Raw genomic sequence first — 15,372 nt, forward strand, 5'->3', positions numbered from 1 at the left:
CAGAAGATTGTGCACATTGTTTTCTAAAAGAAATATGTAATTGCTCGGGTTTTAAAGACTGAAGTTGTACATGAACCATGGTTGAAGAGAAAAATACAGCATGCTGTGCTGCAAAACATCTGCCCTGAATATTTAAACAACCACCATATAAGAAAGAACTCTGATCTTCTGTGGCTCTTTTGATGTTTTAAGGGGCTTGTAAAAATAAAAACGATGAATTGTTGGCGCTTATTCATCTACATAGTGGCTGGCCATTATCATTCCATCTGCGAAGGATGGAACTGGAACAGAGAGAGCTTAAAAAGCTACATTGTGAGAGGTTTACCGAAGCATTTAACTTGCCAATTAGTGGGCAGTAAAAAACGTAATTCCACTGCTATGGTTTGGTGGGTTGTAGAAATCAGAGGAAAGTGGCATCTGATTTTTCACTATCTCCAGTGAACTGATGGGAAGGATGTGGGTTTATCCTTTTGGATACACCTTGTGTGTACCGAGGACACAGTGTCCAAGGTAGTACCCTCTTGTGACTCCACCTAACACTCTCCTACCCTCTCCTCAACTGCCTAGGTTCCATTATCCCTCCCCACCCCATGAATCAGGACAACCATTGGTTTGGCGTCGACAATGCCTTTTTTCAGGGACTCCTTGTCCCTGAGAGTTGGTAATGCCATGCACCCTCCCCCTCCACACCTCCCCCCCCCCCCCCCCAACCCCTTGTAATGCAACTGTGGTGAACCGTTTTTAAAATTAGTCATCTCATGACCAACCCTTTCTGCTGGAGAGGTGATTAATATCACTCCCTGCAAAAGTTCAGCCCAACGTTTAATCAACTAAATTGTGCTGAAGCAAACAGACAAAAACAAGAACCAGTAATGAACATGTTCACCAGCTTAAGCCAACAGCACATATGGCATGATGCCAAGTGGGTCTGTCTGGCTCCTTTTCTTGGCTTTGTAAATGTTGTTTTTGTAAACACTATTCCATGGTGGTTCTAATACAGTGGGATGTGCTGTTTTCAATTACCTGGCAGCAGCTCTATAGGAAAATTAGGAGCAGCAAACCTGAAACACTACACTATTTTTCAATGTCTCCAGATTCTCCAAATAATGACTGAAAACATGATCACTCTGAAACAATCTGAGTAGTTGAAGGAGCATGTGAAATAAAGAAATGGTCTGAAGTATGAGACAGTAGGTGACAGTAAATTAATGCTTGGATATGACTTGAGCAAATAATCCATTATGGTGGCTTCAGTGTAGTACTAAGAGAGATCTGCATTGTTGTAATTGACACCTTTAAATTAGATATTTCACAAAGATCAATTCATTCATGTCAAAGGCTGTGTAGTGCTATAAGAAGAAGAGCTTGGAATTTGTCTGATCCCCTTGCCAGTATTTAAAAAAAATTCTGGATTATCCAATTACAATGCTATTCGGCAGGAACTGGGGTGCCTAAATTGGGAACAGATGTTCTCAGGGATATGCAGTGGGCGGCACGGTGGCACAGTGGTTAGCACGGCTGCCTCACAGCGCCAGAGACCCAGGTTCATTTCCCGCCTCAGGCAACTGACTGTGTGGAGTTTGCACATTCTCTCTGTATCTGTGTGGGTTTCCTCCGGGTGCTCCGGTTTCCTCCCACAGTCCAAAAATGTGCAAGTTAGGTGAATTGGCCATGCTAAATTGCCCATAGTGTTAGGGGCAGGGGTAAATGTAGGGGAATGGGTCAGGGTGGGTTGCGCTTCGGCGGGCCGGTGTGGACTTGTTGGACCAAAGGGCCTGTTTCCACATTGTAGGTAATCTAAAAAAAATGTGGAGGTTGTTTAGGGAGCACTTGCTGACAGTGCTGGATAAGTTTGCCTCACTGAGGCAAGGAAGGGATGATAGGGTGTAGGAACCTTGTGTGACATCTAGTCAAGAGAAAGTAAGAAGCTTACTTAAAGTTGAGGAGGCTCGGATCAGACAGGGCTCTAGAAGGTTTCAAGATAGCCAGGAAGGAACTGAAGAATGGAGTGGGAGAGCTAAAAGCAGGCATGACAAAGCTTTAGCAAGTAGGATTAAGAAAACCTGAAGGCATTCTACATTTATGTGAGGAAAAAGAGGATGACCAGAGTGAGGCTGACCAGGGATGGTTGAGGGAACTTGTGCCTGGAGTTGGAAGAGATGGGGTGGTCCTTAATGAATACTTTGTTTTAGTATCCACTCTGAGAGGGACCTTATCATTTGTGAAGATAGCGTGAAACAGGCTGATGAACAGGTTGATGTTAAGAAAGAAGATGTGTTGAAATTTTTGAAGAACATAAGGATAGGTAAGTCTCCTGGGCCAGACGAGATATAATCAAGGTTACTAGAGGAAGTGAGAGAAGATATTGCTGTGATTTTGGCAATGATCTTTGCGTCCTCACTGTCTACTGGAGTAATACCAGATGATTAGAAGGTGAAAATGTTATTCCCTTATTCAAGAGAGTGAATAAGGATAATCCTGGAAATTACAGACCAGTCAGTCTTATATCTGTGGTAAATTATTGGGGAGGATTCTGAAAGACAGGATTTATGATTACTTGAAAAACTATAGTTTGATTAGAGATATTCAACATGGCTTTGTGAGGGGCAGGTCATGCCTTACAAGCCTTGTTTATGCTTTGAGAATGTGACAAACCTCATTGATGAAGGTAGAGCAGTGATGGGGTGTACATGTATTTTAGCAAGGCATTTGATAAGGTTCATCACGTTAGTCTCATTTAAAAAGCAAGGAGGTGTGGGATATAGGGAAATTTGGCTGTCTGGATATAGAATTGGCTGGCCTACAGAAGACAGAGGGTGGTAATAGATGGACAGTATTCAGCCTAGAGCTTGGTTATCAGTGGTGTTCCGCAGGGATCTGTTCTGGGACCTCTGCTCTTTGTGATTTTTATAAATGACTTTGATGAGGAAGTGGAAGGGTGGGTTAGTAAGTTTGCTGATGACACGATGGTTGGTGGAGTTGTGGATAGTGTGGAGGGCTGTTGTAGGTTGCAACAGAACATTGACAGGAGGCAGAACATGGCTGATAATTGGCAGATGGAGTTCAACCTGGAAAAATGTGAAGTGTTTCATTTTGGAAGGTCGAATTTGGATATAGTGTTAAAGGCAGGATTCTTGGCAGTGTGGGGGAACAGAGGGATCTTGGGGTCCATGTCCATAGATCCTTCAAAGTTGTCACCCAAGTTGATAGAGTTGTTAAGAAGGCATATGATGTGTTGGCTCTCATTAGCAGGGTGATTGAGTTTAAGAGCCATGAGGTTATGCTACTTCTCTATAGAGCCCTGATTAGTTCACACTTGGAATATTGTGTTCAGTTCTGATTGCCTCATTATAGGAAAGATATGGAAGATTTAGAGAGGGTGCAGAGGAGATTCACCAGGATGTTGCCTGGAGGGAGGCTGTGTCTTATGAAGAAAGGTTGAGGGAGCTAAGGTTTTTCTGATTGGAGCAAAGAAGGATGAGAGGTGACTTGATAGATGTGTACCAGATGATAAGAGGCATAGATTGAGTGGATAGCCAGAGACTTTTTCCTAGGGCAGAAATGGCTATCACAAGGTGGCACAATTTTAAGGTGTTTGGAGGAAGGTTTGGGGAGATGTCAGAGGTTGGTTTGTTACACAGAGAATGGTGGGTGTGTGTCAGATAAGTTAGGGACATTTAAGCAACTCTTGGATAGACACATGGATGATAGTAAAATGAAGAGTATGTAGATTAGCTTGATCGTAGAGTAGGATAAAAGGTTGACACAACATCAAGGGCCGAAGAGCCTGTACTGTGCTGTACTATTCTATGATCTATATTCTATGTTCTATCTAGCAACCTATTTCATTTGTTAAATGTGGGACCATGCTGGATGAACAATTGCTGCCATGTTTGTCTCTGACAACTTCATGCTTGTTTCTCTTTCTTTAGGTTTTATTTCACACAAATACTTATTTAACTGTAACATGCTTTTGAGAGGTTCTGAGGACAAATCAGAAGCTATATACTCAAGTTTTTTACCATTTTCCATTGAAGTAGTGCAAATGTTAAGGTTGTTTATAACTTGTGTTTGAAGCAATGAATGCACGGTACTGTGTGGTCAAATTATTGTCACCTATTTGCCATGAAATGTTATCATAAGCGTTCTTGGTCATCTCGTCAATTTTTTTCCATTATGACTTCTAGTTGAAGTTGCCAAAGTAAACTTGCCACGCTGTAATTACACTCAGCTGCATTGCTCCTGAGCACCACTCCCTCAACAGCACCACTTACTCAATAAATGATTGTTATCTCATCATCTGGGCCTCCTGGCCCAGCCTGTTGATTTACATTTTTATTTACACGTGTGTTGGAGCTAGAAAGGAAGAAAAATGAATGAACTAGACCTAAAGGAAGAGACACATTCAGACGGCAAGACTGAACTAGGCACAGAGTAGACAGAAAACAGCAAAGAAAAGCAAAGAAGAAGAAAGGGAGAAAGAAAATAGTAGGTAGATAAGGAGAGAGAACAGAAATGTGGAAAGTTGCCAGACAAAGGCACAGAGAGAGTTAAGGACATTGGAGTACAACATCAGGAGAAAGGCATAATTGAAAGAGCTATTGATAAGACAAATCAAGCATAGATGAACAGATAGCAGACAGGTCAATTGTATTGGAGGTGAACAACGTGTGGGGGTGGGGTTTGAAATAAGTTAGTAGTCGATCAAGAAAATTCAAATCATTGCAGTTTAGAAGCATGAGAAGTGACCTTATTGAAATATATAAGATTCTTAGGGAGCTTGACAGGGTAAAGCTGGGTAAATGTGGAAAAGCTCTTACCCTTGTAGGGGAGTCGAGGACCAGAGGGAATAATCTCAGAGAAAGTGGTTGCCTTTGATGAAGAGATGAAGAGGATTACTTTTTCTTTCAGAGGGTGGTGAATCTGTGGACTTATGTACTACACGAGACTGTTGAGGCTGGGTCATTAAGTATATTCAAGGCTACAATACACAGACATTTAACCATTAAGGCAATATGGATGTTCTTTGAATGCTGAAGTAGACTTGATGGGCCAAATGGTCTACTTCTGCTCTTAGGCTTTTACAGCTTATGGTCTTAAGACATATTAAATCAATTGACAAAAGAACAAAGAAAAATGAAGGTCAGTTCAAATGATTACAGATGGAATATATTTTGTATTTAATTGATTTACCTGATTTACCTGGGAGTAGGGAAATCAATGATTCAACTTATCATAGAAACATTGAAAACAGGAACAGGAGAAAATGCTATGGCCTGTCAAGCCTGTCCCGCTTTTCAGTATGATCATGGTTGACCTTAGGCTTCAACTCTTTAAATCTTTGAGTGAAGAAATTTCTCCTTATCTCAGTCCCAAATGATTGGCTCCTCATTTGGAAATATTGCCCCCTCGTGTTAGATTCTCCAGCCAGGGAACAACCTTCTAGTATCTATCCAGTATCAAGCTCCATAATAATAATCTTGAACACTTCAATGAGATCATAGCTCATTTTGCTAAATTACAGAGAGGATAAACCCATTTTACTCAGCCTCTAGGACAATCCTTTCATCCCAGGGACCAATCTAGTGAACCTTTGCTGTGGTGCCTCCAATGCAATTATATCCTCACTTAGATTTTCATGTCAAAGCCACACACAGTATTCTAGGTGTGGTTTCACAAAATCCCCATATAATTAAAGCAAGATTATTGTTGTATTGTAATCCCCTTGTAATAAAGCTAACATAATATTTGCTTTCCTAACTGCTGCTAACATGTTGCATTCTTTGTACAACTATGCTCAGGTCTTTCAATAACATGCACATGCATAGGCTTCATGCTTTTTAAAAATATCAATCAGCTTTTCTGTTCTTAGGGCCAATGTGAGTAAACTCATATTTCTTCTTATAATGATCCATCCAACATATTGTTGTCCAGTTACTTAACCTATCTATGTCTATTTGTAGACTGTTTCTGGTCAAATGGCTTGCATTTCCACTTAACTTGAGATTATCAGCAGACCTAGGTATATTACTCTTTGTCTTCTTGTTTAAGTAATGAATATAGATTTTAGATATAGACCTCAGCCCTGATCCTTGTGGCATTCTACTAATCATGTTTTAATTGGCAACAGTCTAAAAGTGTGGTGCTGGAAAACCATAGCAGGTAAGGCAGCATCCGAGGAGCAGGAGAATCAACGTTTCGAGCATAAGCTCTTCATCAGGAATTAATCGGCAACATCCAATTTATCCATACTCTTTGTTTCCTATCTGTTAACATCTCCTCTATCAATGCTAAAAGGTCACTTCCAACACCAGTAGCCCTTATCTTATGTATTAACATTTTGTGTGACACCTTATTGAATGTCTTTGGAAATTCAAATGTAAGTAGTCAAGGTCTTTTCCCTGGGGTGGGAACTACAGGGCAGAGGTTTAGGGTGACAGGGGAAAGATTTGAAAGGACTTAAGGGGCATTTTTTTCATACAGAGGGTGGTGCATGTATGGAATAAGCTGCCAGAGGAAATGATGGAGGCTGGTATAATTACAATATTCAAAAGACATCTGGATGGGTGTATAAATTGGAAGTGTTTAGAGGGATATGGACCAAGTACTGGCAAATGGGACTAGATTAATTTAGGATATCTGATCAGCATGGACAAGTTGGACCAAAGTTTCTGTTTCCGTGCTGTACATCTCTATGACTCTATGAGGAGATGGGAGAGGCGCTAAATGAATATTTTTCATCAGTTCAGACAGGAAAAAGACAATGTTGTCGAGGAGAATACTGAGATACAGACTATTAGACTAGGTTGGATTGAGTTTCCTAAGGAGGAGGTGTTAGCAATTCTGGAAAGTGTGAAGATAGATAAGTCCCCTGGGCCAGATGGGATTTATACTTGGATTCTCCGGGAAGTCAGGGAATTGCAGAGCTTTGATTTTTATGTCGTCATTGTCTACAGGAATAGTTCCAGAAGGCTGGAGGATAGCAAATATGGTCCCCTTTTTCAAGAAGGGGAGTAGAGACAACCCTGTAATTATAGGCCAGTGAGCCTTACTTTGGTTGTGGGTAAATTGTTGAAAGGATTAGAAAAGATAGGATTTATAATCATCTGGAAAGTAAACATTTAATTAGGAATAGTCAACACTGTTTTGTGAAGAATAGGTTGTGCCTCACAAACCTTATTGAGTTCTTGAGAATGTGACCAAACAGGTGGATGATGGTAAAGCAGCTGATGTGGTGTATATGGATTTCAGTAAACTGATAAGGTTCCCGACGGTAGGCTTTTGCAGAAAATATGGCAGCATTTGATTGAGGGTGGTCTAGCCATTTTGATCAGAAATTGGCTAGTTGTAAGAAGACAGATGGGAAATGTTCATCGTGGAGTATACCGCAAGGATCAATTTTGGGCCCACTGCTGTTTGTCATTTTTATCAATGACCTGAGAGCATCGAAGGATGTGTTAGCAAATTTGCGGATGACACTAAGATTGGTGGAGTTGTGGACGATGTCAATGGATGTTGCATGTTACAGAGGGACATAGATAAGCTGCAGATCTGGGTTAAGAGGTGGCAAATGGAGTTTAATGCGGAGAAGTGTGGAGTGATTCACTTTGGAAGGAATAACAGGAATACAGAGTACAGGGCTAATGGTAAGATTCTTGGTAGTGGATGGGAGATTTTGGTATCCAGGTGCATAGATCCCTTAAAGTTGCCACCCAGGTTGATAGGGTTGTTAAGAAGGTGTATGGTGTATGGTAGCTTTTATTGGTAGAGGAATTGAGTTTCGGAGCCATGAGGTCATGTTGCAACTGTGCAAAACTCGGGTGTGGCCGCACTTGGAGTATTGTGTGCAGTTCTGGTCACCACATGATAGGAAGGATGTGGAAGCATTGGAAAAGGTTCAGAGGAGATTTACCAGGATGATGGTATGGAGGGAAGGTCTTATGAGGAAAGGTTGAGGTACTTGATGCTGTTTTTGTTAGAGAGAAGAAGGTTGAGAGGTGATTTAACAGAGACATACAAGATGATCAGAGGATTGGATAGGGTGGACAATAAGAGCCTTTTTCCTTGGATGGTAATGACTACCACAAAGGGTCATAGCTTTAAGTTGAGGGGTGATAGATATAGGATAGATGTCAGAGGTAGATTCTTTACTCAGAGAGTAGTAAGACTGTGGAACACCTGACCTACAGCAGTAGTAGACTCACCAACATTAAGGGCATTTAAATGGTCATTGGATAAACATATGGATGATAATGAATAGTGTAGGTTAGATGAGCTTCAGATTGGTTCCACAGTTTGGCACAACATCGAGGGCCAAAGGGCCTGTAGGGCGCTGTAATGTTCTATGATTATATTGGATCCCATGCACCTACCCTCCAACTTACTTGCTGAAAAAGCTCTAATAAATTCGTTCATCGGGATTTACCTTTCATTAGATACAATCAATTGTTCTAATCATACTTAGCTTTCTCATTGATAAAAAATCAGATCATGCATTAGGAATACAGATCTCATCTGATTAACTGGTAAATATCACAAAACACAGAGTCAATCCTCTCAATGTAAACAGAAGTGAAAGTGTAGAAAAATGACCGATTAATAGAAAAGATTTGTAGGAAACCACAAGGACATGCATTAAAAAAATTGTTGGTTCCTACTTTACAATGACTTACACTTGATGTATGAATGGAAATGAAGTAATGTCATGAGTTGGAGAGGAGGGGTATGTGATGTACTGACATTTTTTTATTGTCAAAAAATGTGTTGCTGCAAAAGCACAGTTGGTCAGACAGCACCTGAGGAGTAGGAGAGTCAATGTTTCGAGCATAAGCCCTTCATCAGGAATGTGGCAGGGGCAGAGATTTAAGAGGGCTGAGAGATAAATGGGAGGAGGATGGGGTTGGGGGAAGGTAGCTAGAAATGCAGTAGGTAGATGAAGGTGGGGGTTGATGGTAATAGGTTGGAGTGGAGGGTAATATTAATAATAATAAATTATTATTATTTATATTCATATTATTATTATTATTCATTATTGGCAACCATTGTTCATGCATTGCAGAGGGAAGTTTGTCTTAAATCTTATCATTGTTGGATTGAATCTTGAATTTTTGGTTTTCACTGCTTGTTGTACTATCACCACTCACCTTAAGCTAGTGGAAAAGAATACAGTTAGATGTTAGACACATCATTGTTCTGCCATTCTCACATTCCAATCACTTAATGTGAACTATCAACATCTTTTCTCTGCCAACACTTCACACCCCGCCACGGCCACATCCCTCCTCCACTATTGCTTGAATGCTGTCTCCTCTACACTTCATGTGAGCTCTGAAGAAGAGTCATCTAGACTTGAAACGTTAGTTTGCTCTCTCTCCATGGAATGCTGACTGACCGACTGTAATCTCCAGCATTTTAGTCAAGATTCCAGCATCTGCAGTAATTTGCTTCTCCAGTTGGATAGATACTGTCAGCCTGTGACAATTAGCTGTCTTTTTTAAGCATTGTTTTTAATTCTGTTTTAGGTGAGAAGGGTGACAAAGGGCCACGAGGATCATACGGCAAAGATGGAAAAGTGGGACACCCTGGACTACGTGGTCCGGCAGGTGCAAAAGGTTCAAAGGGAAATCCGGGACGGTTCGGAGAGCCATGTAAAATGTACTATGCAGCTTTCTCTGTTGGCCGAAAGAAAGAACTTCACAGTAACAATTACTTCCAAACATTGGTGTTTGATACTGTGTATGTCAATCTATATGATCAATTTAATATGTTCACAAATAAATTTTACTGCTCCATTCCAGGTATTTACCACTTTAGTTTAAATGTACACACCTGGAATCAGAAGGAAACCTATATGCACATCATGAAGAATGAGGAAGAGGTTGTCATTCTCTATGCTCAGCCCAGTGATCGCAGCATCATGCAAAGTCAGAGCATTATGATGGATCTAAAACACGATGATGAAGTCTGGATTCGTTTGTTCAAGGGAGAACGGGAGAATGCCATCTTCAGTGATGGCTTTGATACGTACATCACCTTTAATGGCTATCTGATTAAACCAAATAGTGAGAATTGAGTGAATAATTAAATCAATAACACTTCAATGAATAGAGGACTGTCATTAGAAAGCAATACGGAAGCTTACAAAAGGGAAACTCCAGCTTTCTGTTATAAAAGTTGTTTTATGTCTCTTATCTCGATTTATACCAGCTAAAATCAGTTTTGTTACTTTTATATTCTTTTTATTCAGCCTTTCCAAAACACAGAAATCTGTACTTGTTTTTGTAGCTTGCTTTCATTCCATGATGCTATAATAGGCACTGTCAGTCTTATCAATTCATGCAGTTTTGTTCATTCAGAGAAAACGGTGAAGATTCAGATCTCTCCTGTAATGCAGAAAGCAAGAATGCTGATTTCTGTGGCTGATATTAAAGTCTCTAAACATGGAGAATGTCACAACCAAACAGCCTACTTTTCTAACCTGTATATGTATGTCCAATTTATACTCTGTTATCAAACTATCAGATAACAAGGTGTTAGTGAGTCATTTTCCCTCATTATCTGAGTTCATATAAATAAGAATGTTAAAATTATATATTATGGGATGAAATCACTGCAACAAAATCAAAGCTTCCACTCTGTGCCTATCTTGAGGGGCCAATTTTAGTGTAACCGGTAGGACAAGATTTAATCATCATTTTTCAATTGTCAAAGTAAATATGGAGTGATATTTAAAGGAGTTTAAAACCAGCAATCCACCTGTGCAGCAAGTTATTTTAAAATTAACTACAGTAATAATGTTTAAGATTCCTTGAGTAAGTAAACAACGATCTTTTTATTTGTCAGTCTTTCTCTTAGCTCTAGTTTTGTTCTGGGGCCAGTTAGCTCAGTTGGGTGAATAGTTGCTTTGCAACGCAAAGCGATACCAACAGTATTAGTTCACTGGCTGAAGTTACTATGAAGGATTCTCCTTCTTAACCTCTCCTCTCACCTGAGGCATGGTGACTCTCAGGTTAGGCCACCATCTGTCATCTTTCTTTCATGACAAAACAGCCCTTAGGTCCAGTTGGACTGTAAGGACCATTTAATTCCATTGATTTTTTTATTTGTAAAGACTGTGGCCCATGAAATGCAGCAAATTGTGCTAAGTTCTGCAACAGCAAAACCCTCAGTCACTTAATCTTTGATTTTCCATTTGGTTTCCGATGAAAAACAGACCTAAGCTGGTCAAAGCTGGCGAGCATGCAAAGTGAGAAACCATTGCCAGACCCTTGCATGTTTATTGTTCATGGGAGTAAGGAAGTTTTAACTTCTGGGCCAATCTGTATGCTTGCTGTCAGTTACCCCCGTCAGCTTGGTGAGAAGTAGTGTGAACCCTGCTTTGCTATGAACACCCTATTTTGCAGCATTCGAACTAGTAGTCATGTCATATATTCATTGGATCATTCACATAGGGCTCCTGTGTTACTTCAATCCAAACAGAGCTATTGTCAGCCATCTTACATGTTTCACTTCCTTTGGCACAGTTTCTATGGCCTCATCTGAACTGTAGGGATAGCTGTTGAACTCCTTTCAGACATTGGGAGGGACCAAATAAGTTCACCTCCTTGAGACATCACAAAGCATTTGAACTGCCCATTTAAATCCTGCAAAGATACTCAATTTCTGGCTTTAAAACAGACAATGTTTTAATCACAGGTATTTACATTGTCAGGAACTCGCCTTTTTAATGTAATGATGTGGAGGTGCCAGTGTTGGACTGGGGTGGACGAAGTTAAAAATCACACAACATCAGGTTATAGTCCAACAGGTTTACTTGGAAGTACAAACTTTTGGAGCAAGGCCATAAGTTCCGTCTCCTACTATCCAATTCCAGAAGCTAATTGACGAAGAAGCAGAAAGCTTGTACTTCCAAATAAACCTGTTGGACTATAACCTGGTGTCGCGTGATTTTTAACTTTTTAATGTAAGTGAGTCTGCTTAGAGAATTACAAAAGTGGGTTCTGTGCACTGTAGGCTGGGCAGAGATGTTGCCTGCAATTTCTGATTCTAGTCGAGCTTAATCTTATTGGAAATTTATGACAACTGTGCTGCTACTGTAACAAAATAAACATGCAATATTTGCATGAGGGAACTAAACAGCCTGTAATGTTTCATAAATGCTGTATTATTCCATCCTTTTGGGTTTTGGGTTTGTCTCTATTCAATACTATCAAATTGTCACACTACTGTTTTCTTTTAATGCAACAGAACTATAATGAATTAGCATTATGCATAAGTCCATAAAACCTTGCTGTTATCATTGCTCACTGTTTATTCTACTTGTATTTATGTAATACCTTTAACATAATGAAACATCTAAAGATGCTGTTCAAGATTATTATAAGACAAAATTTGACGTGGCACATAAAGATTCGGGAGGCAGATGACCAAAAGATTGGTTGTGAAGGTAGGTTCATGGAGTGTTTTAAACAAGGTGAGTGTAGTAGAGGGATAAAGAATAATGGGGAAGGATTCCAGAGCCAAGGGACCTCACAAATGTAGGCACAATTGTCAGTGATGTAATGATTAAAGTCTGAATATCTACGAGGCCAGAATTTGAAGAGTGTAGAAATGTCAGAGAATAGTATGGTGGGAGAGGTTACAGAAACTAAGAAGGGGCAAGGCTATGGAGGGATCTGGAAATGAGGGGGAGAATTTTAAAATTGAGCTATTGGCATCTGGTTTAGGAATGTAGATCTGCGAGTGCAGGAGTGATGGATGACCAGGACTTGATGCAAGTAAGGACACAGGCAGCGGTGCTTCAGATAATATCAGGCTTATGGATAATAGAAAATGACAGACCAACTACAAGTAGGAATCATCAAGTTGCATTCCCTTGCTCTATTTTTGAGTTATCTTACGTTCTGAAGACCTAATTTCTGTGATTATTTATGATTACTGGAGTATTAAAACTACATTCCTACTTGTAGTTTGTCTAAAATGATCCATTTAGAATGCAGAACTGGGAGAATGAGTTTTGTGTAGGGCAATAATTGCACATATGGAAACAAAATATGTGGTATTCTGAAAATGTGAAATAAAAGCAAAAAATTCTGGAAGTACCCGTGTTTAACAAACGTAGATAGTTACAGGGATGTTAGGAACAGGCCTTTATTGTGGATCTAAAAGCATTTGGCATTCATTCCTTATTGAATATTCTTGTTAGTGTACGATGTTGTACTTGCTGCTGTAAAGGACATGGCTGAACTTGCAGGATCAGCTGACACCCCCTTCCATACATAGTAAAGGAAATTGTCTGAGATCACTCTTCTCAGACGTAATTGAAATGTTATATGTGAACTCAAAAGCTGCACGAAGACGTGCCTGGCAACACTCTGAGGCAGTTACATATCTGGATAGCAGTGAAACAAAACCTTAGGTTCCTTATTTTCTTACCTTGACTGATTGCCCCAGCTTCCCCTTATCACCTATGGGATGTCAGGCACTTCCCACTAAACATTGAAGGCCCTGACCACATGCTCTGTCATCCCTTGGATCCCTCTTCTATTCGTTCATGCACCATTCCAAAGCCAGCCTGCCCCCAACCCTTCACCATTGGCTCAGCCTTGTCAATTCCAGTCCTCTGTCATTTTTGTGCTGTAGAATTCAACATGCAGAACTGCAATCTCAGCCACAAATGCACAAAGCTGACTGATGTATGATACCTTGAAATAAATATAAATTGGATGCAATGATATTCTACGCACTGCTGATTTGATCTAAAAGACAGTGCTTTATTAAAACAAAACATTTTTATTCACTTGTGGGACACGAGACATGGGCATCACTGACAGGGCCAGCATTTATTTCATGTCCAAGTTGCCCTTGAGAAGGTGATAGTGAGCTGCCTTCTTGAACTGCTACAGTCCACCTGCTGTTTAATTCTGTCTTATGAGTTGCACAGGGTCTGCAATCTCATAAAGGAAGATGTGATATTTAAACAGTAATATCCTGCAATGCAACATGGAATTTCGAGTGCTGTTTATACTGGTAAGTATTCATGTTGTGCAAATACAAACCCATCACAGGCTGATGTGAGGCATGACGTGTAGTGAACACACTGTTAATTTTACTCTGGCTCTGAACACACTACCAAGAAATGAAAATTTTACATCCTATCTCATTAAGTCACCACACACGTTTGCTGTTCTGTGGACTCCATTAAAACCCACCTATTTCTTTATCTCTGCATGATGCTGTCTGACCTGCTGAGAAATTGCAGCATTTTATGTTCCTTTACATTAAAATGTAAGCATTTGTTCCTATGAATTGCAAATCTGGATGATCAGTTTTGGATTATTGCCTATTTATCTGCACCAAATCTATTCCTAAAGCAATGAGAAAGGTTTCCTTTCCTATTAGCAATCAAAAGCTACAACTGAATTCATTTCCATTTCCAATAGGCTTGAGTTTTTACCAGAATATGCCCTGAAGTCATGATCCTTCTTAAAAGTCTTTGTGAAAGGTACAGAAATCAAGTTGTGCCACACGTGTTGACATTTAATGTACTTTGTCAAATTCGGTGCTGCTTGGAGTTTCCATTGAGGTTCTACATTAGAGGTTATAACCGAGCCAACAGCTTCATTAAAGAGGGGTTTAGACTGTTCTTTTATGTTTTCAATGACTAGAAGCTATTTTTTGACAATATATTGTAGCACAAGTCTCCAGAGCTAGTTATGGTTTGTGATGATTATAGCATGCACTTGGCTTCTGAAATGTGGCATTGGTTATGATTTTGCAGGATCAATATCAACCTTGTCACTTTAATGCCTTGTGAGTTGTATGGGGTCTATAAACTCATAAAGGGAAATATGATATTTAAAGTGTAACATTCTGCAATGCAGCATGGATTTTTGAATGAGTGCTAGAATCACAGTTGACCAGCTTGTTGGTTGTACAAGGTCAGAATGTTATTAATGCATGCAAGCAATTTGCTTCATTTGTGCACTGAGGTACACAGTAATAAGGTTCTTCATTTTTATAACCATTCAGTTTATTGAAATATTTTGTAAAAGCTGATAAAATAATTTGGAACATTTTGTATGATGTTAGCATATACTTTCTAGTCTATGTTTAATATTTGTATTTTTGCATGTAGGTTTGAAATGGAAATAAATTTATTGTTTGCTTTGGTCACAATGATAATATAGTCACATCTGAATTTATTGGTGATGTAATGGGAATCCTTCTTAAATTCCACTGTTCACTACCATTACAAAGAAGCAATTGTGACTCATTAGCTATGTGTGAGTGCCAGTTAGCTGGATGACTGCTCTCTGATGCAGAATGACATTAACAGCATGGGCAGAAGTGGGTACTGCAGATGCTGGAGAT

General features: G+C 39.8%; 1 protein-coding gene across 2 annotated transcripts in view; it reads left to right on the forward strand.

Annotated features, from left to right (window-relative positions):
- Positions 1-15,158, forward strand: part of LOC132828047 (complement C1q tumor necrosis factor-related protein 1-like) — a 54,171-nt gene extending 39,013 nt beyond the window's left edge. For both annotated transcript variants that reach the window (XM_060844975.1, XM_060844974.1), the window contains one exon: positions 9,522-15,158. In XM_060844975.1, the coding sequence (XP_060700958.1) occupies positions 9,522-10,072 (551 nt within the window). In that variant the 3' untranslated portion in view covers positions 10,073-15,158. The remainder of the gene's footprint in view (positions 1-9,521) is intronic.
- Positions 15,159-15,372: the final 214 nt, after the last annotated feature.

Source organism: Hemiscyllium ocellatum, chromosome 25 (genome assembly GCF_020745735.1).
Source record: "Hemiscyllium ocellatum isolate sHemOce1 chromosome 25, sHemOce1.pat.X.cur, whole genome shotgun sequence".
Lineage (NCBI taxonomy): Eukaryota > Metazoa > Chordata > Chondrichthyes > Orectolobiformes > Hemiscylliidae > Hemiscyllium > Hemiscyllium ocellatum.